At 47.9% G+C, this 23,436-nt stretch overlaps 1 protein-coding gene across 2 annotated transcripts in view; it reads right to left on the reverse strand.

Annotated features, from left to right (window-relative positions):
* Positions 1-23,436, reverse strand: part of IFT80 (intraflagellar transport 80) — an 85,939-nt gene that overhangs the window by 24,156 nt on the left and 38,347 nt on the right. For both annotated transcript variants that reach the window (XM_064152946.1, XM_064152947.1), the window contains exons 9-19: positions 23,222-23,401; positions 19,129-19,247; positions 16,710-16,784; positions 15,209-15,372; positions 11,942-12,006; positions 10,298-10,433; positions 8,977-9,124; positions 6,659-6,830; positions 3,548-3,637; positions 3,282-3,454; positions 252-375 (exon numbers count right to left, since the gene is read on the reverse strand). In XM_064152946.1, the coding sequence (XP_064009016.1) occupies positions 252-375; positions 3,282-3,454; positions 3,548-3,637; positions 6,659-6,830; positions 8,977-9,124; positions 10,298-10,433; positions 11,942-12,006; positions 15,209-15,372; positions 16,710-16,784; positions 19,129-19,247; positions 23,222-23,401 (1,446 nt within the window). The remainder of the gene's footprint in view (positions 1-251; positions 376-3,281; positions 3,455-3,547; positions 3,638-6,658; positions 6,831-8,976; positions 9,125-10,297; positions 10,434-11,941; positions 12,007-15,208; positions 15,373-16,709; positions 16,785-19,128; positions 19,248-23,221; positions 23,402-23,436) is intronic.

The following is a 23,436-nucleotide window of genomic DNA, read 5'->3' on the forward strand; positions in this document are numbered from 1 at the left end:
GAACAGGTTGCTCAGGGAGGCTGTGGATGTCCCCTCTCTGGAGGTGTTCAAGGCCAAGCTGGATGAGGCTTTAAGCAACCTGAACTGGTGGGAGGTGTCCCTGCCCATGACAGGGGGTTGGAACTGGATGATTTTCAAGGTCTTCCTCCAACCCAAACCAGTCTATGAATGAATTCTCCCCTTCCCTCCCAAACTGGCCACCCAGATCAAGCTGACCTAAAGCTGCAGGAATGCCTGTGAGGAATACTTACACCTTCTGCATACTGCAAAAACCTTCTGTTGGTTTCAGTTTTTCCAAAGCCCTCTAGGAACTTCTGTCGATAAGCCAGCACTGTGTCAACGTGTGTCTTGTGCTTCACTGCTAGCTCCAGAGCCCTGGAACACAACAGAAACAGGCTTGTCAGGCTCCCTAAATGCTCTGGTGCAACCACAAGCGCCATGGCTTTGCAAAAAGAGATGCTGAAAAGCCTCTGAGCTGCAGGCAGAGATTCCTAATCTCTGGTGCCAAGCAGTATCACTCATGGGGCAGTTAAAAGTAGCCAGCAAAGGAGATTGTCTCCTTTGCTTGAATGTGTCCAGAGAAGGGCACGAGTGCTGGTGAGGGGCCTGGAGCACAGCATTGTGGGAAGAGGCTGAGGGAGCTGTGAGTGTTCAACCTGGAGAAGAGGAGGCTTAGGGCAGACCTCACTGCTGTCTACAACTACCTGAAGGGAAACTGTAGGATTGTAGCCAGGTGGGGTTGGTCTCTTCTCCCAGGCAAGCAGTGAGAGAACAAGAGGATACAGCCTCAAGTTGTGCTAGGGCAGGTTCAGGCTGGATGTTAGGAAGAAGTTCTTCACAGCAAGTGATTGGCATTGGAATGGGCTGGCCGGGGAGGTGGTGGAGTCACTGTGTCTGGAGGTATTTAAAAGGAGGCTGGATGAGGCACTTAGTATCATGGGCTAGTTAATTAGAAGGGTTAAGTGATAGATTGGACTCCCATGATCTAGACAGTCTTTCCCAGCCAGTTCTATCTGTGATTCTGATGTGTGCTCTGAAAAACACCCATCCATTCTTTCTGCTGACAGCCTCATCACAGGGCTGCAGTTTGACAGACTCACTCTTCTTATTTCAAGGTCACTGGCAGTCCAGAGCAGGGAGAGCAGCAGCACAGGGAGGGGATTCTGACCCTCTGCTCTGCTCAGACCACACCTGCAGCACTGCCTCCAGTGATGGGGCACACCCCACAAGAAAAGTCTGGAATTACTGGAGGAGCTCCAGAGGAGGCTGCAGGAGAGCTGGGGAGGCACTTCTGACAAAGGCTGGCAGGGACACGATAAGGGATAATGGCTCGAAGCTGGAAGAGGGGAGATTGAGAGTGGAGATGAGGAAGAAATTCCTTCCCGTGAGGGTGGTGAGACACTGGCACAGGTTGCCCAGGGAGGCTGTGGATACCCCCTCACTGGAGGTGTTCAAGGCCAGGCTGGATGAGGCCTTGAGCAATCTGGGTTGGTGAGAGGTGTCCCTGTCCATGGCAGGTGGGTTGGAACTGCATGATCTTGAAGGTCCCTTCCAAGCCAACCCATTCTGTGATTCCATGATCACTCTTATTTGACAGATACTGTTTTCAGATGACACATATGAGGCTACATAACAACTCCCCCCCAGATCTGTGGGGGCAAACCAACTTTTTGCCCACACTGATACAGATGTAAGAGGGAAATGACCAGTAAATAGCCTGAACGATCCTGTCAGAAAGCGTGGGGGTTTGTTTGAAAGGAGAAATTCCTCCTTTGTTTTCTCAGGCCTAATTCATATTTCATCCACCTACACAGTGGTGGGAGCCTGAATTGCCACATGTCTATTTTTAGCAACAAGACATTTCAAAACAGCTTTAATTCTTGGAGGGTCACCCATAGTTTGAGGTATCACCAAGGACTATGCTCTGAATGAGAAAGCAGAATGTTATTTAAAAAGGCTTCCAAGCATGTTTTGGACTTCTGTCCCAGGGTATTTCTGTCTTCTAAATACGGCAGGAAAGCAGAGGTTACTTCTCTGGTTACTGACAGAATGGCTCAAGCTGGAAGGGACCTCAGAGCTCATCCACTCCAACCTCCCCATCATGTTTAGGGACACCTCTCAGCTAGACTCAACTGCTCAAAGTCTTTTCCTACCTAGCCTTGAACACCCCCAGGCAGGAGGCAGCCACAGCCTCCCTGGGCAGCCTATTCCAGCATCTCAGCACCCTCGCACTGAACAACTTCTTCCTCAGTTCCACTCTAACCCTTCTCTGCCTCAGCAAAACTCCCTCTGGAGCCTCCCTGCAGGATCCCTTCAGGTACTGGCAGGCAGCTCCAAGGTCCCTCTGGAGTCTTCTCCTCTCCAGGCTGCACACTCCCAGCTCCCTCAGCTTGTCCTCACAGCAGAGCTGCTCCCACACCTGGATCATCTTTGTGGCCTCTTCTGGACAGCACAGGTGAGCCTCAACTGCCCACCAAGCGATGGCAGTCCACAGATGGCATCTTCAGCAGCAAGCTGAGGCATCCCCAGGCTGAAGCCTCTTCTTCCCTAGACACTGTCCCAAGAGGGCTTTGCCCCTTCTGCCTTCCAAATCCATTCCTGTGTTTCTCAATCCAGATCCAGAATCCAGCTCCTGAATACAGCTCCCATCTGCTGCTGCATGAAGTCTGGGACTTGCCCAGTGCCTGCCCTCAGCATCAGTGGTGCCAGTGGTGCCATCCTTGCCACTGGATTTGAGGAAGAACTTCTTCCTCAGCTCCAGTCTAACTCCGCTCTCCCTCAGCTTCAAACCATTCCCCCTTGTCTTGTCTCTAGACACCCTCAGCAAAAGTCCCTCTGCACTCTTCCTGCAGGATCCCTTCAGGTACTGGAAGACAGCTCTAAGGTTCTCTCAGCATCTTCTCTTCTCTGGGCTGTGATTTACTTCATCTTTGGGCAATCACAGATAGGAAATCAGTCAGCTGATCATCTTCCAACAAACCAGCTGGTGTCCCTGCCCATAGCAGGGTTGGAACTCAATGATCTTTAAGGTCCCACCGAACCCAAACCATTCTATCAACTTATGAATGCATGAACTGAACTAAATCATCTAGAGGTTACCCTAGTAAGGCTTTATAGATGTGGTACAGGGTTGCCCAGGGAGGTTATGGATGCCCTTGAGCAACCTGGGCTGGTGGGAGGTGTCCCTGCTCATAGCAGAAGAGTTGGAACTGAATGATCTTTGAGGTCACTTCCAACTCAAGCAATTGCATGAATCCAGGGTGTGTTGGAAGAAATGTTACCTGTCCCAGTTGTAAAGGTTAATGTTGACTTGAATAGCTTGATAAATCAAGCCAGCTTGAAGGAGGAGGGTTTCAGCTTCCTGGGTGTTTCCACTGAAAAGCAGGATGTGAGCCATCCTGGACTCTTTGGATGGAAGATCTTTGATGGAGTTGATGTACTGAACTTTGTCAATCTGTTAATGAGAAGTAAAAGACTTTAATTAAGGGAATGGCTCATTAAAACAAGTATTGCAACGACCTGATGGGCAACAACAGCAGCTCCTTACCTCCCCGATGGATGCGTAGGCGATCTCTGCTGTAGCCATCTCTTTGTTGGCAACTGCCATAGCAGCCAAGCATGCCCACAGAGTTTGATCCTGCAATTGAAAACAAATGCAGCCCCTAAAACTTCAGCTACTTTCTATCATGCTAAAAAATGACTTCTTAAAGGAAGCACAGAGGCTCTGAAAACAATGTAGAACAAGGCCACGTATGGCATTTATGGCACTGTGGTCAAGGCTTCTTACTAGGAAGTCACTAATTATTTCTTAGAGCTCCTTATACAAACATTGATGTGATCAGCTGATGCCATCACTTATTAGCTCTCAGCATCTCAGCCAGGAATGAACTCTTGCCATGGCATCACTTTATGATGTCCTGAGCCTCTACTCTGCTCTTGTGTATGGGATTTGCTGGAGAGGGTACAGCAAAGGGCTGCAAAGGTGATTAGAGGACTGAAACAGTTCTCTTATGAAGAAAGGCTGAAGGACTTGGGAATAGTTACCCTGGAGAAGGGAAGACAGGAGGGAAATCTTATAAATCCTGAAAGTTCAGCTTGGAATTATGTGAGAGACCAAGTTTTGAGGAGTTTGTCTTGTTGCTTTCCCTTTCCTCAGAAGGACAGCCTATTTTCTTCCTACTGATTGAAAGTTCTTTGAACTGTGCCCTTGGGTTGCCAAAATCAGCAAAAGAGCCTCTTATCTCCATGAAGAGTTTATGAGTCATGAAAGATAAAGTGTTCAAGACAAGACTTGCTATGCTGGCTCTCTGGTTACCTTGATGAAAGGGGATTCCAGGTCATCCCTCAACCCAAGCACCAAAGAAAGGATATTCACATCATCTGATTTAGGTTGGTTTAGGTAAAAGCTTTGGTTTGTGATCAGTGGAGAAGTCATAGAATCATAAAATCAACCAGGTGGAGAAGGAGAAGTCTTCAAAGACTAGGATTCATAAATTCATAGAATGAATTTGGTAGGAAGAGATCTTAAAGATCATCCAGTTCTAACCCTCTGCCATGGGCAGGGATATCTCCCACTAGACCATGCTGCTCAAGGCCTCATCCAACCTGGCTTTGAACACCTAAGTTACCAAAGCTGGATGCTTAAAACTGGATGATGTGAATATTTCTCACTCTGAAAATATTCTTTTACAGCTTTTCTGGAGAAAAAACTTCTCCTGCTTGTTGAGAGATGAGGAGATCCTCAAAAACCAGGAGAGTGAACAACCATGCCCAACATACTGGCATTTCATAAACCAAAACACCAACAATGGTAAACATTTTGCCTTTTAAGTAGAATTGAAGTCATCTGGGGGGACTCTGCTCCCATGAATGAAGAGTTTGACCCCAAAACTCCTTGAATACCTTCATATTAATCAGAAATAAATGGTATTACGAACATTGCTACCCAGTTTATTATTCAAGATGACTCAAGTGAACGTAAGATTGGATTTGACATCCAGAATCCCAGTTGCCATTGCCATATACTGGAAGCAAAGGGATAATTAACACATTGAAAGCCCCAAGTTATCTGAGTGTGCAGTGATTTAGTAATGCAAGTCCAAAAGTATTTCAAAGGCACATTGAAGGTCATCATAGGAAAGTGATGAACTCTTTTCTAGGAGGTAACAGGGGAAAGGAAGCAGAGTCTGGGGAGGGATTTTTGTTTCTCTGCTTTAAAGGCTACCAGACTCACCTCATCTGTTGCTGTTGCCTAAATACACACAAATGAAAGCAAAGGAAAAAAAAAACAACAAAAAACAAAACTAAGTGAAGTAAAACACGAAAGAAACATCCAAGTAACTGTATGTGGAGATGCAAATCATTTTTAATTGGTTAAGGTCTAGTCCCCAAAAAAATAAGCTCATGACTTAGTACTGGGAGTACCTAAGTTAAATCCATCTGGGCTTTGGGGTGAAAATAAATAGAGTTGTGGTCAACAGCTCAATGGCCAAAAAGAGAGCAGTGACAAGTACTGGGACCAGTGATGGTTAACATCTCTGTCAGTGACGTGGGCAGTAGGATGGGAGCACTCTCAGCTTGTTTGAGATGACGCCAAGCTGTGCAGTGTGGTTGACACACGGGAGGGGAAGAATCCATTCAGAGGGACTTGGATGGGCTGGAGAGGTGAGCCCAAGCTAGCTTCATGAAGTTCAACGTGGCCAAGTGCAACATCCTGCAGCTGGGTCAGGGCAATCCCAAGCTCAAATCTAGGATGGACGAGGAGTGGCTGGAAAGCAGCCTTAAGGAGAAGGCCTTGAGGGTGTCAGTTGGTGCCAAACTCCCCGGGAGCCAGCACTGGTCACTGGCAGTCCAGAGCCAGCTGTGTGCTGGCTGCATCCAGAGCAGGGAAAGCAGCAGCACAGGGAGGGGATTCTGACCCTCTGCTCTGCTCAGACCACACCTGCAGCACTGCCTCCAGTGATGGGGCACACCCCACAAGAAAGATCTGGAATTACTGGAGGAGCTCCAGAGGAGGCCACAAAGATGATCAGAGGCTGGAGAACCTACCCTACAGGGACAGGCTGGAAGAGTTGGGGCTGTTCAGCCTGGAGAAGAGAAGGCTCCAGGGAGACCTTAGAGCAGCCTGCCAGTACCTGAAGGGGCTGCAGGAGAGCTGGGGAGGCACTTCTGACAAAGGCTGGCAGGGACAGGATAAGGGATAATGGCTCGAAGCTGGAAGAGGGGAGATTGAGAGTGGAGATGAGGAAGAAATTCTTTCTCGTGAGGGTGGTGAGACACTGGCACAGGTTGCCCAGGGAGGCTGTGGATACCCCCTCACTGGAGGTGTTCAAGGCCAGGCTGGATGAGGCCTTGAGCAATCTGGGTTGGTGAGAGGTGTCCCTGCCCATGGCAGGGGGGTTTGAAGTGGATCACCTGGAAGATCTGTTTCAACTCAACCCCTTCTGTGATTCTGCGTAGAATAAAAATCACAAACTCAGCAGTAGTTACAAAAACTGTGCAACTTTTCTGTGACAGCCCCAAGACGATCAGCAGCACTGCAGGAGGATGTTAGGGAGCTGTAACAAGTGGTTTGCAGTTATCATTATTAAAGTCACACTTGGAAATAGAAACATTAGCGTGCACTGATATCTGAACGCTCCCAGGCTGTAGCAGTTACCTTGACAAAGCGACACAACCTGACGGCATCTTCCCATTTGGACCCAGAAACATACTCATGGAGAATGGCAGGGTAAGGTGAAACACTGAGGTGGACAAGTGAACCATCTGCTCTTCTAATCGTTGTCTGGTTGCCTACAAAGTGCACAATCTGGGGATTTTTGCTGAATTCGCTGGGGAGAGAGGGAAAAGAAAGTCAACCTTCACTTCTTGCTCAGTGAAAAAGGAGTGTCAGGAACATAAACAAATCTTTGAGTCACAACGTGATGAAACTTGGTTTCAGAGGGTATAAAGATCTAAGCACCTCATTATTCAGCACTTACATCCAACAGGTAATGTTCTCTAAAAAACAAACCATAGGCAAATGCAAACTGTGTCCCCAACACAAGAGAGAAGTGGACCTAATGGGTGAGTCCAGAGGAGGCCACAAAGATGATCAGAGGGATGGAGAAACTCTGTTACGAAGCCAGGCTGAAAGAATTGGGGCTGTTCAGCCTGGAGAAGAGAAGGCTGCAGGGAAAGCTTAGAACAGCCTTCTAGTACCTGAAGGGGCTACAGGCAGGCTGGGGAGGAGCTGTTCAGAAGGGCCTGTGGGGATAGGACAAGAGAGGCAAAGGTTTGAAACTGGAGCAGGGCAGATCTAGGCTGAAAAAAGTTCTGCACAATGAGAGTGGTGACACTGAAACAGGCTGTCCAGGGATGTGATTGAGGTCCCACTCCTTTGGACATTCAAGATCAGACTTGCTGTGGCCCTGAGCAGCCTGCTTTAGCTGGAGGTGTCCCTGCTGCATGCAGAGGCATTGGCTGAGATGACCTTTGAGGGTCACAGGGACCCTCACACTAGATCAGGTTGCTCAGAGCCACATCCAGCCTGGCTTTAAAGATCTCCAGAGATGAGGCTTCCACCACCTCCCTGGGTGACCTGTGCCAGTCTCTCACCACCCTCATGGTGAGGAACTTCTTCCTAACATCCAATCTGAATCTACCCACTGAGAGTTTTGCTCCATTCTCCCCAGTCCTATCACTACCTGACACTCTAAAGAGTCCCTTCCAACCCAGTGCAAGCCATGAGTCTGTACTACGTTCATATGCATTTTTCAGTATAAAATATTTGGGATTCAGTAACTCTTAGAACGCAGGAATGATTTGGGGTATTATATTTAGGAAGAATTTCATACTACAAAGTCTGGAATGGATTTAAATGTGTAAAATGGTTTACCCAGGGAAGTGGTAGAGTCACCATTCCTGGAGGTGTTTAAGAAAAGCATGGATGGGGCACTTAGTGCCATGGTCTAGTTGACTAGACAGGGCTGGGTGCTAGGTTGGACTGGATGATCTTGGAGGGCTCTTCCAATCTGGTTGATTCTATGATAAGTAAACATGCTGAGCTAGAAATATTCACAGATTCATAGACTGACTTGGATTGGAAGGTATCCTCAAAGGGTCCAACCCCTCTACAGTCAGTAGGGACACCTCCAACTAGATCAGGCTGCCCTGGGCCACATCAGATCTACTGGGGCCTCAAGCACATCTCTGGGCAGCCTGTTCCAGTATTTTAACCCTTCTCATTGTAAAGAACTTCTTCCTAATGTCCAAAAATGTGACGGTGAAGGTCATCCCCGGTCCAGCTTTTGACTGTTTACAAACAACTAAGCCAATATTCCAAAAAGCTATGGTTAAAACTTCCTTTCTTTTTTGTTTTGCATCCAGACACTGTTCTTTTTAAACTGCACCAAAATATTTCAAGGCCAAATTTTCTGATACATTATAAAGAACCTTTTTCTAGGTGATCAGTTAAAGTCCCTTCCAACCCAACCCATTCTGTGATTCCTAATTTCCTTATTAAAAAATAGTGACATGAAAAAGAAGAACAAACCCCAACGTGAGAAATTGCAACCTTGGCTTCTAATTCAACAGGAAGTGATTCTGCCACTCTGCTCAAGGAAGGCACGAATGTCCCCTCCCTGGAGGTGTTCAATGCCAGTTTGGATGAAGCTTGAGGAGGGCAGATTTAGACTGAAGATTAGGAAGGAATTCTTTCCAGTGAGGGTGGTGAGACACTGGAATAGACTGCACACAGGAGGTTGTGGATGCCCCTTCCCTGGAGGTGTTCAAAGGCAGGCTGGATGATGCCTTGAGCAACCTATGCTGGTGAGAGGTGTCCTTGCCCATGGCAGTGGGGCTGGAACTGTATGAGCTTTTAGGTCCCTTCCAACCTAAACTATTCTATGAATCTATGAACTGCCCAAATTAACATCATCCTTCAAGGAATGAGTCAGCAAGATAAAATCCCTCATGATACTCTTTGGATCCATTTACCTTGCATCTTTTTCATACAGAGTTTTTGGCAGAAGATCTTTATCCACGTAGACTGTGTTGGGGTAGTACCAGACTGTGAAACGAGCATCTTGAATGCCGCAGAGGATGTTAGATGTGTCGTTCCAGGCCAAAGTTTGAACCATGGTACCTTGAAATGAAGAGAAGAAGCTGGATCTGCACAGGGAACTTCAAGATGAAGGTACACCTCTCTAACTGTAGGCAATGGGTAGTTATTAGACAGTCTTGTCTCCTCTCAGAAGGGCTGGTTAGACCTCTGTGTTTGGAAGGTAGCATCCTCCAGTGAGGATGGAGGACTGGGGCCAGTGCTGGCCTCTACAGTTGAGGATAGACAGGAGTACAGAGGAGGCTGCAAAGCGACTGAGGGGCCTGCAGCAGCGTTGTGAGGAACAAAGGCTGAGAGCCCTGGGGCTGCTGAACCTGGAGAAGGCGTCTGAGCAATGCTTAGCAAGCGCTAAAAGAGCTGTGAGGGGCAAGAGGCTGAGGCCAGACTCTTGTCAGTGGTGCCCAGGGACTCCTAATGGGCACAAACTGGAACCCAGGGGGTTCCATCTGAAAAGGAAGAGAAACTTGTTTGATGTGAGGGTGTTGGAGGCCTGGAGCAGGCTGCCCAGACAAGTTGAGGAGTCTCCTTGTCTGGAGTGATTTCAACCCGCCTTGGGCACTGTGCTGGTGGACAAGCTGCTGTGGGTGCCCTGCTTTAGCAGAGCAGAGTGGACTGGATGATCTCCAGAGGTCCCTTCCGACCCCACTGTGGTGGGATATTGAAACCCTTCAGTCAAATTCAACTCTTTGTGAAAGAAAGTTCTTTTCAGAACAGTGCTTTTTTTGGGCTTAGTTTTGAGACTGGAGATCAAAACTAACAGAATGTTCAGACTGCAATGTTCAGACTGCATCTTTCTACTTTCTGGCTCATGTGTCTGCTTATAGCACTTACACTTCTAACTGAAGATCTTATGAACTTAAGAGCTTGCATTTACAAGAAAGCATGTTGCAAAGATTCTGTCTTGATGAATTCATCCTTCTCCAATATCCACTTTGCTTGCTCCAGAATGCAACAAGAAGAGCTTCAAAGTTAACAACATGCAACAGGTACAATAGCTATTAGGATTTAGATGAAATGCACTCAAATTGGGGGTTTTCTCCACTATCTACTGAAAGCTGTAGGACTGGTTCTGAAGATTGTCTTTTTCTAGTCCAGTTTCACTAATTAAAACCCAAATATTGTCCCTGGTACAGAGGGACCAAGCAACAAAGTCTGCTTCTTAGCACCTACTTAAATCTTACTTTTTTCCCCCCTTACCTATTTTGACAATCTTCTGTTCTTTTCCAAACCTCTTCACTGAAGTGATGTAAAGATCTCTGTTCTTATCAATAAAAGCTATTTTTCTTTCACTTGTAAGTCCTCTTTGGTCCAAAGCAATTTCCACAATTTCTGTCTGGAAAGGTTAAAAAAAAGACAAGATCTGATTTTCCTTCAGGAGATTCCTACCACAGCAAAGGTGATGCTCAGCCAAGTGAAGGCTTCCTGAAAAGCAAGGCACAAACCCCTTGGAAACTGGATTGCAAAGACACGTTGTGTGCCTCCTCTGCTGAATGCTGACCTGAATTTCACACACATTCAACTGAAATGGCAACAGAAATGAGTTAGCAGTTCAGGAGTGACCACAGAAGTGCAGTAGCAGTCCCAAAGCAAAAGCTGCTTTAAAGCTGAACATTGATTCCTTCCTCCAAAGCTGCTGCCTCATTTTGCCTTTGATGTGCACCACAAGGGTGAAGAAAAGTTAACTGCAGATCAGGCAATCAATTCTGAAATTATACCAGTCAAAGCTCAGAGCGAAGAGAGGCAACTCTGCACTCACCTTCTTTTCTCCAGTGTTGACAGGTTGGCAGTGATAACTGATCAATAAAAGTTGATTAGTTTCACTGCACAACAAAATGATTTACCTAGAGTTTTAAATTCTTACATGCATACACAACACAGCAGTAACTGACCACCACTGTCCTGCTCTGGCATTGCCAGCACCAGTTCTGCTCAGGGCTGGCAATGCCCAGCTCAGGCTCTGCTCACTCAGACACTTGCTGAAGCTCAGGGCAGCTTTGCACAGCCAGGGGCTGCTGCTAGCAGGGAGAAGCTGATGGCACAGCTCCTGCCAAGGGCTGGGGGGCACAAAGGCTCTGCCTGACACTTGCTCCTCTGCACATCAAGGGCACTGCCACAGCTGTGCCACACCTTGGGGGGGCAGAAAGGCAGAGGGGGCACTTGTGAGGAGGAGCAGCCAGCACAGGTAAACCTCAACTGCCCACCAAGGGATTGTAGCCTACAGATGGCATCTTCAGGAGCAAGCTGAGGCATCCCCAGGCTCAAGCCTCTTCTTCCCTGGTCACTGTTCCAGGAGGACTCTGTCCCTTCTGCCTTCCAAATCCATTTCTGTGTTTCTCAATCCAGATCCAGAATCCAGATCCTGAATATGTTTCCCATCTGCTGCTGAGTGCAGGTTGGGACTTGCCCAGTGCCTGTTCCCAGCATCCCTGCCCTCAGGGGTTGGGTTCCATGTTGGTTTCTGTCTGTGTCTCTATCCCATGGCATCGCTCTTCTTTTCATCTTGGATGGGTTAGTTTCTTTCCCAGCTCAAACTCTCTCCCTTCTTCCCTTTCTCTTCCCTTAGGGAAGGCAGAGGACTTCCTGGAGAGCCTCTGGCACTCAGCTGGTGGCCTGCCCAGCCCTGACCCTTGAGAGCAACCTCAACTATATTCCTCTGTACATCAACACAACATAAAGAACCTGGTTTTGGTAATTTTGTAAGAGACAAACAGAGCAGTCAAACTCATCTCTACTGAGATTGGAAACCCTTAATAAGTTCTTAGACCCGTTATGGAGCAAACCTAGAATTGATTCCTGAGTTCTAAGTGTCATAAAACAGAGACATTACATCCTTTGCCTTACCTTATGGGTTAGAGGCTTTCCATCCCCCAGTGGCTTCCCAGACAAAGCTTCAAATATGTAGATAACTGAAGAAAAAAGAAAAACAATTATCTGGTTTATAGACTTTTCAATCAGTTCCAATGATTTTAAGAGTCTAATGTATGGCTGTGGGACACTTTACTGCCAGGCACTAGACACTTCATAGGATCACAGGATGTCAGGGGTTAGAAGGGACCTCCATAGGTCGAGGCCAACCCCCTTGTCAGAGCAGGACCAGAGAATCCCACACAGGTCACATGGGAACACATCCAGAGAGGGCTGGAAAGGTTCCAGAGAAGGAGACTCCACAATCTCTCTGGGTAGCCTGTGCCAGTGCTCTGGGACCTCTACAGTCATAGAATCATAGAATCAACCAGGTTGGAAGAGACCTCCACGATCATCCAGTGTCAAGAAGTTCTTCTTCATGTTGAGGTGCTGTGCTGTAGTTCATACCCATTGCCCCTTGTACAATCCCAGGGCACAACTGAGAAAAGTTTGTCCCCTCCCTTTTGACCCTCAGATCTCAGATATTTATAGACATTGATCAGATCTCCTCTCAGGCTTCTCTTCACCAGACCAAACAGCCCCTGGTCCCTCGGCCTTTCCTCATCAGGCAGTGCTGCAGCCCCTTCATCTTTGTAGCCTTCCTCTGGACTCTCTCCAGTAGATCCCTGTCCTTCCTGAACTGGGGAGCCCAGAATTGGATTAAATATTTCAAGTAGGGCCTCACTAGACCTCTCTCCATCTGCTGTCCACACTCCTCTTAATGTCTAACAGGCTCCCATTGGCCTCCTTGTCCACCAGGGCACATTGCTGTCCCATGCAGAACCTGCTGTCCAGCAGCACTCCCAGCTCCTTTTCCACAGGGTTGCTCTCCAGCAGATCACCTCCCAACCTGTAATGGTGCAGTTTATTCTTCCTTCCAAGGTGCAGCACTCTGCACGTATCATTGTTTAACCTCATCAGATTCCTCTCTGCCCAGCTCTGTCTGTCCAAGTCTGTCTGAATGGCATCACAGCCTCCAGGAGTCTCAGCCAAGTCTCCCACCTGGGTATCAACAGCAAACTTGCTGAGCAGACTCTGTCTGTCTGTGCCCTCATCAATGGCATTGATTAAGATGTTGAACAGGACTGGAGCCAGCACTGATCCCTAGGAGACTCCACTAGTTACAGATCTCCAGTTGGACTTGGCACCATCAAAGCACTTGGAGCAAAGCTCTTGGGAAGATATCATAGAATGGTTTGGATTGGAAGATCATCCAGCTGGAATCTGTGGTTTCAATGCAGCCTCACAGGTGTTACCCAAGTAAAGCAATGTCCTGAGTGCATAAGTATAGAATCATAGAATCAGTCAGGGTTGGAAGGGACCACAAGGATCACCTAGTTCCAACCCCTCTGCCTTGGGCAGAGACACTTCACACTAGATCAGGCTGCCTAGAGCCTCATCCAACCTGGCCTTAAACACCTGCAGGGATGAGGCTTCCACCACCTCCCTGGGCAACCCATTTCAGGGTCTCACCACCCTCATGGTGAAGAGCTTCTTCCTAACATCCAGTCTGAATCTACCCATTTCTAGTTTTGCTCCGTTCCCCCCAGTCCTATCACTGCCTGACATTCTAAAGAGCCCCTCCTCAGCTTTCTTGTAGGCCCCCTTAAGATACTGAAAGGCCACAACAACCTCAGATGAACTTGCAGGCTGGCTCCAAAGGACGGCAATGCTAAGATGTTCGTGCTGCTGTGCTTTACTTTCACTAGGACACAGGATGTTGGTTTGAGGTCAGTGCTCACACACAGAATTCAAACCCCAGCGCCTCTAAGAGCAGGTGTTCAGACAGCACTGCTTGAGTTTGCAAGGGAGGGAAAAGAGGGGTTTGCACAAGGCTTGCTCTTGGCAGCTGGGTAAGCATACAAAAGACCTGAGCTGTTCCTGAGAAGTGCTGGGTTTTCTCACTTTGCTGCATGAAATGTATTTCGATCTAGCTCTACAAGGCCATTTCACTGCTGCTTTGCTAGCTTTAGGAGGTGAGATTAAGAGTGGTCTAAAGAAAATCACTGGACTTAATTTACAAGTAAAACTGGTTAACTTCTCAGCTTTAAGGTACTTCAGAAAATGAGGTTTGCATTGGTGTGTTTGGGTTGTTTTTTCCCCTACTTGGAAAATCTCCACTTTTTCTCATTTAGATTATTTTACAATCATTTAGAACCTCAACTCTATCTTTTTAATAGGTGTGACTTAAAAACAGAAACAAAGGCCATTCTCTCCCTTCAAACATCCACAGCAAGGACACAGTGACTCTGTTTGCCTTTTAGCACACAGAACCCCAGCCATGCAGGCAGGAAAAAAGCATCTACCCCCTTGCCTAGGAAGGTGACTGGTATCAGTGCCACGTCAGTGATGCCAAGGGATCACAGAATCCCAGCATGGTGGGGACTGGAAAACCTCTTGGAGATCATCCAGTTCAACTCCTCTGCTAAAGCAGGGGCACCTACAGCAGCTTGCCCAGAATTTGGCTTGAGAGCAGCTCTGAAGAAAGAGACCTGGGGATGTTGACTGCTGAGCAGCTCCCCAGGAGCCAGCAGTGCCCCCATGCAGCCCAGCAGGCAGCAGTGTGCTGGGCTGCAGCCAGAGGAGTGTAGGCAGCAGGGCATGAGAGGGGATTCTGCCCCTTGGCTCTGCTCAGACCTCACTTCCAATCTGTTGTTCCTTCTCTTCCTTTCTCTAGACACCCTCAGGAAAAGTCCCTCTGCAGCCTTCCTGCAGGATCCCTTCAGCTATTGGTAGGCAGCTTTAAGATCTCCTGGAGTCTCTTCCTCTCCAGGCTGAACACCCCCTGCTCCCTCAGCCTGTCTTCACAGCAGAGCCCTTGGATCATCTCTGTGGCCTCCTCTGGACTCTCTGCAGCAGCTCTGTGTCTTTTTTGTGCTGAGGATACCAGAGCTGGAGGCAGAATTGGAGCTGAGGTCTCAGCATAGCAGAGCCAAGGGGCAGAATCCCCTCTCTTGCCCTGCTGCCCACACTCCTCTGGCTGCAGCCCGGCACTGCTGGCTCCTGGGGAGCTTCTCAGCAACCAACATTCCCAAGTCTCCCTCTTCAGAGCTACTTTCAACTCACTCTGCACCCAGCATGGATTTGTGCCGGGGGCTGGTCCCACCTAGACCTTGAACTTTGAGTTGTAGTGAAAATGATTAATAATTGAATAACAATAATGAATGATTAGCAAAAATGGAACTTCTAGAATGGAGATCTTACCCTTTTCATCAGCTTTGTCTTTTACTGCTAGGGTATCATTACTCAGAGATACTGTCTGGGCATTTAAAATGTCTGTTCTCATCCCAGGAAATTTTGGAGAGGAAATTAATCTTCCTTCATAGGAATATAAGTAAAGTCCACCACCATCAACCAGAAGAAAATGCCTATTAAAAAAACAAACAGCACAAAAGTAAATCACTAAAGTGAGGAAGAAATCAGTCATTTCTTGCAAACACAAATACAAATATGCAAGCAAAATGGAACTATTCCTATTTTAGCTCCGTACCTGGCAACGCTGTTAGCAAAAACTGGAGACTAAAGATTAATATCCCAGTTCAAAAAAGCAACATAAAACATCAATCCCACCAGATGTTCATGCCAGAAGATCTCATTTCTTCCATAAATAAGGGGAAATATATATACAATATAGGAAAAGAGTCATTACCAGCATCATGTTGCACATACAGCAGCTAAACTTTCACACAAACCTTACCAGTAGTGGTTACTTTTTGGCTATTTCAATACCATAGAATCACAGAATGGTAGGGGCTGGAAGGGACCTCCAGATATCATCCAGTCTAGTCCCCCTGGCAGAGCAGGGTCACCCAGGGTGGGGCACACAGGAACACGAGGTGGGTTTGGAATGTCTCCAGAGAAGGAGACTCCACAACCTCTCTGGGCAGCCTGCTCCAGGGCTCTGGCACTCTCAGCGTACAGAAACATCCCCCTGTGTTGAGGTGGCACCTCCTGTTCCAGCTTGTACCTGTTGTGCCTCATTCTGTTGTCACTGGGCATCATGACACAAAGCCTGGCACCTTCATCCTGACACCCACCCCTCAGGTGTTAATAGACATTTGATCAGATTTCCTCTCAGCCTTCTCTCCAGACTGAACAGCCCCAAGGCTCTCAAGCTCTCTTCACAGCAGAGAAATTCAAATCTCCCTGTCATCCTCATAGCCTCTATTGGATTCTCTCCAGCAGGTCCCTGTCTCTCTTGAACTGGGGAGACCAGAACTGGACACAGTATCCCAGGTGTGATCTCCACAGGGCAGAATAGAGAGGGAGGAGAACCTCCCTAGACCTGCTGGACACACTTTTCTTAAGAACTGATTGGGTTGGAAGGGACCTCCAAAGGTCATCTAGTCCAAGACCCCTGCAGTCAGCAGGGACATCCTCTACTTTATCAGGCTGCTCAGAGCCTTGTCAAACCTGACTTTGAATATGTCCAGAGATGTGGCCTCAACCACCTCCCTGGGCAACCTGTTGCAGTGTTCCAGCACCCTCATGGTGCAGAACTTGTTCCTTATATCCAATCTAAATCTGCTTTTCTCCAATTTCAAACCATTGCCCCCTGATCCTGTCACTGTAGGCCTTTGGGAACAGTCCCCCTGCAGTCTTCTTGTAGGCACCCTTCAGCACTGGAATCTGTGCTTATGTTACATGATAGTTTTAGGAACTGCATGTTCACATCTCTTAGAGAACATTCCAAGAAGTGACCTACCTTTCTGCTTGTAGAATCAAACTAACTGTTCCTTCCTTCAGGTCAAAGATCAGTGGTGTGTTCCAGTTCTTTGTACTGAAAAATCAAACCCAAATCATCATTCATTAAAACCATTCAACCTTCACGCACAGGAGTCTGACATCACTGAGTAATGACTTGGGCTCCAACTCTTTTGGAGTGATCCAGATGTGGGTTCATGTCCCTGCCCTGTGTGTCCTGTTCCAGGCTGTGTTACTGCTCAGTCTCAGTCGTCTCACCCAACAGACAAGTGCCTGACCTTGAATACCTCCAGGGATGGGGCCTCAACTACCTCCCCAGGCAACCTATTGTAGTGTTCCACTACCCTCACGGTGCAGAACTTGATCTTAGAAGCCTGACCTCAGTGCCAGGCAAGGTCATGGAACAGGTCATCTTGGGTGCCATCACAAAGCACCTACAGGATGGCCAAGGGACCAGGCCCAGCCAGCATGGGTTTAGGAAGGGCAGGTCCTGCCTCACCAACCTGATCTCCTTTTATGATCAGGTTACCTGCCTGGTGAATGTGGGGAAGGCTGTGGATGTAGTCTACTTGGACTTCAGCAAAGCCTTTGACACTGTCTGCCACAAGAAGCTCCTAGCCAAGCTGGCAGCTCATGGTTTGGACAGATTCACTCTGTGCTGGATCAAGAACTGGCTGGATGGCAGAGCCCAGAGAGTGGTGGTGAATGGTGCCGCATCCAGTTGGCAGCCAGTCACTAGTGGTGTTCCCCCAGTTGGCAGCCAGTCACTAGTGATGTTCCCCAAGGATCAGTGCTGGGCCCAGTCCTGTTGAATATCTTTATTGATGATCTGGACGAGGGCATTGAGTCCAGCATCAGTAAGTTTGCAGATGACACCAAGCTGGGAGCAGATGTGGAGCTGTTGGAAGGTAGGAGAGCCCTGCAGAGGGACCTGGACAGGCTGGATGGGTGGGCAGAGGCCAATGGGATGAGATTGAACAAGGCCAAGTGCAGGGTTCTGCACTTTGGCCACAACAACCCCAAGCAGCACTACAGGCTGGGGACAGAGTGGCTGGAGAGCAGCCAGGAGGAAAGGGACCTGGGGGTACTGATAGATAGTAAGCTGAAGATAAGCCAGCAGTGTGCCCAGGTGGCCAAGAGAGCCAATGGCATCCTGGCCTGCATCAGGAACAGTGTGGGCAGCAGCACAAGGGAGGTTATTCTGCCCCTGTACTCAGCACTGGTCAGGCCACACCTTGAGTACTGTGTCCAGTTCTGGGCCCCTCAACTCAAGAAAGATGTTGAGGTGCTGGAACATGTCCAGAGAAGGGCAACAAAGCTGTGAGGGGCCTGGAACACAAATCCTATGAGGAGAGGTTGAGGGAGCTGGGCCTGTTTAGCCTGGAGGAGGCTCAGGGGTGATCTTATTACTGTCTACAACTACCTGAAGGGACATTGTAGCCAGGTGGGGGGTGGCCTCTTCTCCCAGGTAACCAGCAACAGAACAAGGGGACACAGTCTCAAGTTGTGCCAGGGTAGGTATAGGCTGGATGTTAGGAGGAAGTTCTTCACAGAGAGAGTGATTTCCCATTGGAATGGGCTGCCTGGGGAGGTGGTGGAGGCACCGTCCCTGGAGGTCTTCAAGAAAAGCCTGGATGAGGCACTTAGTGCCATAGTCTGGTTGATTGGATAGGGCTGGGTGATAAGTTGGACTGGATGATCTTGGAGGTCTCTTCCAATCTGGTTGATTCTGTGATTCTATGATTCTATGATGATTAACATCCAATCTGAATCTGCTCTTCTCTCATTTCAAATCATTGCCCCTCTTCCTGTCACTGAAGGCCTTTGGGAACAGTCCCTCTGCAGGGAATTGCTGATGTTGGAAGAGATCTCCAAGATGCAATGATTTTAAGATCCACTGACTCTAATCACGTCTCTCAGCATCACACCCACATGCTCTGTAAACACTTTCAGTGACGCTGACTCCACCACTGCCCTGGGCAGCCTGGGCCAGGGTTTGATGACCTCTTCCATGAATAGATTCCTCATCATGCCCAAGCTGAACCTCTCCTGGCATTGACTGAGGCCATTTCCTCTTGTTCTGTCACTTGTTCATTGGGAGAAGAGACCAACCCCCACTTGGCTCCAACCTCCTTTCAGGGAGTTGTGTAGAAAGCCCCTCAGCCTCCTCTTCTCCAGGGTGAACACCCCCAGTTCCCTCAGCTGGTCCTTCCCAGCCCTGTTCTCCAGCCCCTTTCCCAGCTTCGTTGCCCTTTTCTGGATGCACTCCAGCCCCTCAAGGTCGAGGAGCCCAGAACTAGGTTGCTAAGTTCTACAGCCTATTGCAATTAGCCAATTAAAAGCTGAACTCCTCTACTTCCAATTCGATTTCTGCTCCTGTCAGATCAGCTTGGGAAGCCTGAGGGATGTGTGTCACTTACGAGAAGACATAGCACTGAAGAGAAGTTGAAACCACCAAATGCCCATAGTTCAGAGAGGCCTTAATGACCCTGTCCCGGAATTCCAGCAGATCCACTGCATCATTCAGAACGTTGTGTACCTAGGCAGAAGGAAATCTGGGTTGAATAAAACAACAAGAGCTGAAATCAAACCTAATGATTACAGCAGCACCTTCTCGCTTCTCCTAAGCACATGCTGATACCAGACTGCCTTCAGCAGAACCTATCCACATGGGAACAGGCACTCTGACAGCACTGGAGAAAACTTCAACACCAAGGTTCTATAAGCCTTGAGTAAACAATGAGTGATTCCTCAAGTGAGGGATGGAGTTCTTTATAAGGAAGGAGTACTTGCAATACCTAAGTGCTACATTACACATGAGATTGAGAAAACAATCTGAGATCAAGGATGAGATTGAGAAAGAAAGAAATCCTGCAGTGAGAGAGGGGAGACACTGGCACAGGCTGCCCAGGGAGGCTGTGGCTGCTTTCTCTCTGGTGCTGTTCAAGGCCAGGTTGGACGAGGCCTTGAGCAGCTGAGCCTAGTAGAGAGGTGTCTCTGCCCATGGCAAGGGGGTTGGAGTAGGTATCTCTAAGGTTCCTTCCAACATGAGGCATTCTATAAATTCCAGGATTCTATGAAATCCTGATAATCAAGTCACTCTTAATTAACAAAACCCTCCAATTCCTCAGCTCATTGCACATTCCAGCACTTTGGAGGTTATTCCCAGAGCCCATCTGCTACGAGTCGATGTCTGGGAATGAAAGAAGCCATCTGAATTTCTACCTGCTGGTTTGTCTCCTGTGTTCCCAGACACTGACTCATGTTATCCCACCCACCAGAGCATTTTCTCTTACTATGACTTTTCCTAATTACATATCCAACATGAAAAAGCATTGAGAACACACAAAAAAAACCCCAAAAAACCCAACCCAAAACATTTAAAGGCATAAGAAGGAATTTAGGAACTGGAGTTTGATATTGAAAAGATTGGCTTGGTGTCCAACATCACCAAATGTGTAACTTGGAAAATGTGGAAGCACGGAAACCTTCTCTTACCCCAGTGTTTAGAGAGTGAATGTCGTGAGTCAGTGTCTGGGAACACAGAGGACACATTACAAAGTCCCAAAAATTCCTATTTCTGTGCTAATTCCCAGCTATTTAGTAACCTAAAGGTGGATTCAAGCCAAGATTTCTCAAAAGAAGGCTAGAAGGCTCCTAAACTTGATCTCCAGAAACCACATGTAAGGGCCTGATTTGTTTCTGTGATGGGTTAATGGTGGATCCCTCTCCCAAGAACTTATTACCAACCTGCCCCAGAGACAGTAAATTCACTACAACTCAGAATGTGGAAAGTAAGAACAACAAAATATTATTTTGTAGAGTTTAAATTAAATGTAACAGTATAGAAAAAAAAAACTATTACAGAATATAGTGACCTTAAAAAAGATGGGGATGGGGTCACAGCGAAGCAGCAAGCAGCAGCCAAAACAGCAGTGGGGAAAGGTCGCAGCAGGTGTAGCAGAAGCAGTGAAGGGGCAGATCCAAGCTGTGCTCTCAGACATAAAGCTTCTGATGTTCTAGTGAAATTACAGTAACTTATCCATTGTTGCCATTTTATGGCCTTGCCCTGGAACGTTCACCTCTCCACTCAGAGGCTCCAGTACTCTTCCACTTCTAAATTCCTCCATTCCTAATTTTTTTACATCTGGTTGCATCAAGAGCAGCAAGGCCAGCAAGGCAAGGGAGGAGATTCTTCTCTTTTACTCTGCTCTCCTGAGATCCCATCTGGAGTACTGAATACAGTTCTGGAGCCCCTAAAATAAGGACATGGAACTCTTGTAGTGAGTCCAAAGGAGGCCATGAAGATGCTCAGAGGACAGGCTATGAGAGTTGGGGCTCTGCAGTCTGGAGAAGAGGAGGCTTCAAGGAGACCTTGGAGTGGCCTTCCAGTATCTGAAGGGGGCTACAGGAGGGCTGGGGAGTGACTACTGACAAGGTCTTGTAATGACAGGATGAGTAATGGGTTTAAACTGGCAGAGAGGAAACTTAGACTAGATGTTAAGAAGTTTTTTCCAGTGAGAGTGGTGAGACACTGGCACAGGTTGCCCAAGGAGGCTGTGGCAGCTCCCTCCCTGGCAGTGTCCGAGGCTAGGTTGGATGAGGCCTTGAGTGACCTGTTCTAGTGGGAGGTGTCCCTGCTCATGGCAAGGGGTTGGAACTGGATATCTCTGAGGTCCCTTCCAACCTAAACCATTCTGTGATTCTAGAAATCTAGCTCTAACAGCCACCAGTTCCAGCAGTGCTGAGACTTGGCAGTCCTCACTGAGGTCAAGGCCTGCAGTTCATCACTCAGCTGGCAGCACCATGCAGGTAGCTGATTCATGGACTGCTTTGGGTTGGAAGGGACCTCCAAGATCATTCAGTTCCAACTCCTCTGCCACAGGCAGTTACACCTTCCACTAGATCCAGGGCTCATCCTAACTGACCTTGAACACCTCCAGGGAGGGTACATCCACAATTTCGCCAGGCAACCTGTGCCAGTGTCTCCCCACCCTCACTCTAAAGAATTCCTTCCTAATCTTCAGTCTCAATCTGCGCTCCTCAAGCTTCCGTCCATTGCCTCCCCTCCTGTCACTACAAACCCTTGTTAAAAATTGTACAATAGTGGTGCTTGTCCTTCTCTCATTCTTTTTCAATTGTCTCAAACAATCTTTATTGCTCCACAAAAGGAAGGAGGAGAGCTCCAGAAGAGTTCACTGAAGTCATTCCAGGGCTATGCATGCAGGACAAGATGTAAGGCTTCCAGTGGGAGGGAATGGAGAGGGATTTTTCACAAAGGTGTCTAGCAACAGGACAAAGGGGAAAGAATCTCCTCCTCATCTCCAGTTTAGATCTGTCCCTCTCAATTTTTAATCCATTCCCTCTCATCCTATCACTGCAAGCCCTTGTGAAGAGTCCCTCCCCAGCTGTCCTGCAGTTCCCTTCAGGTACTAGGAAGGCCAAAAAGTCCTGACAGTCTGGTGAAGACCCTGCTGACTGGAAAAGGGGCAACATCACCCCCATCTTCAGCAAAGGGAAAAAGGAAGACCCTAGGCCAGTCAGTCTGACCTGTTGCCTGGCAAGGTGATAGAGCAGATCCTCCTGAAGGCCCTGCTAAGGCACACAGGAGATGTGAAGATGTGATGGGTAGTAATCAACATGGCTTTGCCCAGGGCAAACCCTGTCTGGTCAACATGGTGGCTTTCTGTGATGGAGTGGACAGGGAAGAGCAACTGACAGCATCTACCTGGACTTGCATAAAGGCTTTGACACTGTCCCACAAGACAGCCTGGCCACCAAACTGGAAAAGCATGGACTTGAGGGGTGGCTCAATAGCTGGATAAGGAATTGGCTAGATGGCTGCATTCAGAGCTGTGGTCAATGGCTCAGTGTCCAAATGGAGACCAGTGATGAGTGCTGTCCCTCAAGGCTTGGTACTGGGACCAGTGCTGTTAACAGCTTTGTCAGCAATGTGGGCAGTGGGATCGAGGCACCCTCAGCAAGTCTGGGGGTGACACAAATCTGCATGGGCTGGCTGACAGGCTGGAGGGAAGGAAGCCATCCAGAGGCACCTGCACAGGCTGGAGAGGTAGGCCCAAGCAAGCTCATGAAGTTCAACAAGGCCCAGTACAAGGTCCTGCAGCTGGGTTGGAGCAATGCCACTGTTCTGGTGTTGTTTTCTATACAAACATCTTCATTACACTTTGAAATTCTTTCTCTCTCACAAAGATAACTCCAAACGTTCTTCAAATGAGCTTTGCAATATTTTTTTGAGGATAAAGCACTTAAGTGATGCAACTGTGGTCCTGATGGTGATATGGCTTGGTTTACACAGACCTGATCTTCTCTACAACTGAGAATTCCTAACTCTGACCGTTTTATGATCTTAACCATCTTCAGTCATATACACAAGGAGAAACAAAAAAGGCAAGGAAAACGTTTTGTCAAGGACCACAAATTCCCATTTCCTATTAAAAAGACATCTTGGAAAGCCAGCATTGAGAATAGAGAGCTCTGAATTGTGCAGGTTACCTGCATGGTTCTCCTCTTAATTAAGGTTATTTCGAAGTTCTTCCACTCCCAGCGCTGCTCCACAACGTGGGCAAAGATGACATGGCCATTTCCACAGGCTCCAGCCAGCTGAGTGCCATCAATAGACCAAGAGATATTAAAGATGCTGCCAGTGTTGGGCTTCTCCAAGGCGTAAGACCACTAGGAGCAAAAAAGAGAAAAGGAGACTTAATTAT

Source organism: Pogoniulus pusillus, chromosome 13, assembly GCF_015220805.1.
Source record: "Pogoniulus pusillus isolate bPogPus1 chromosome 13, bPogPus1.pri, whole genome shotgun sequence".
Lineage (NCBI taxonomy): Eukaryota > Metazoa > Chordata > Aves > Piciformes > Lybiidae > Pogoniulus > Pogoniulus pusillus.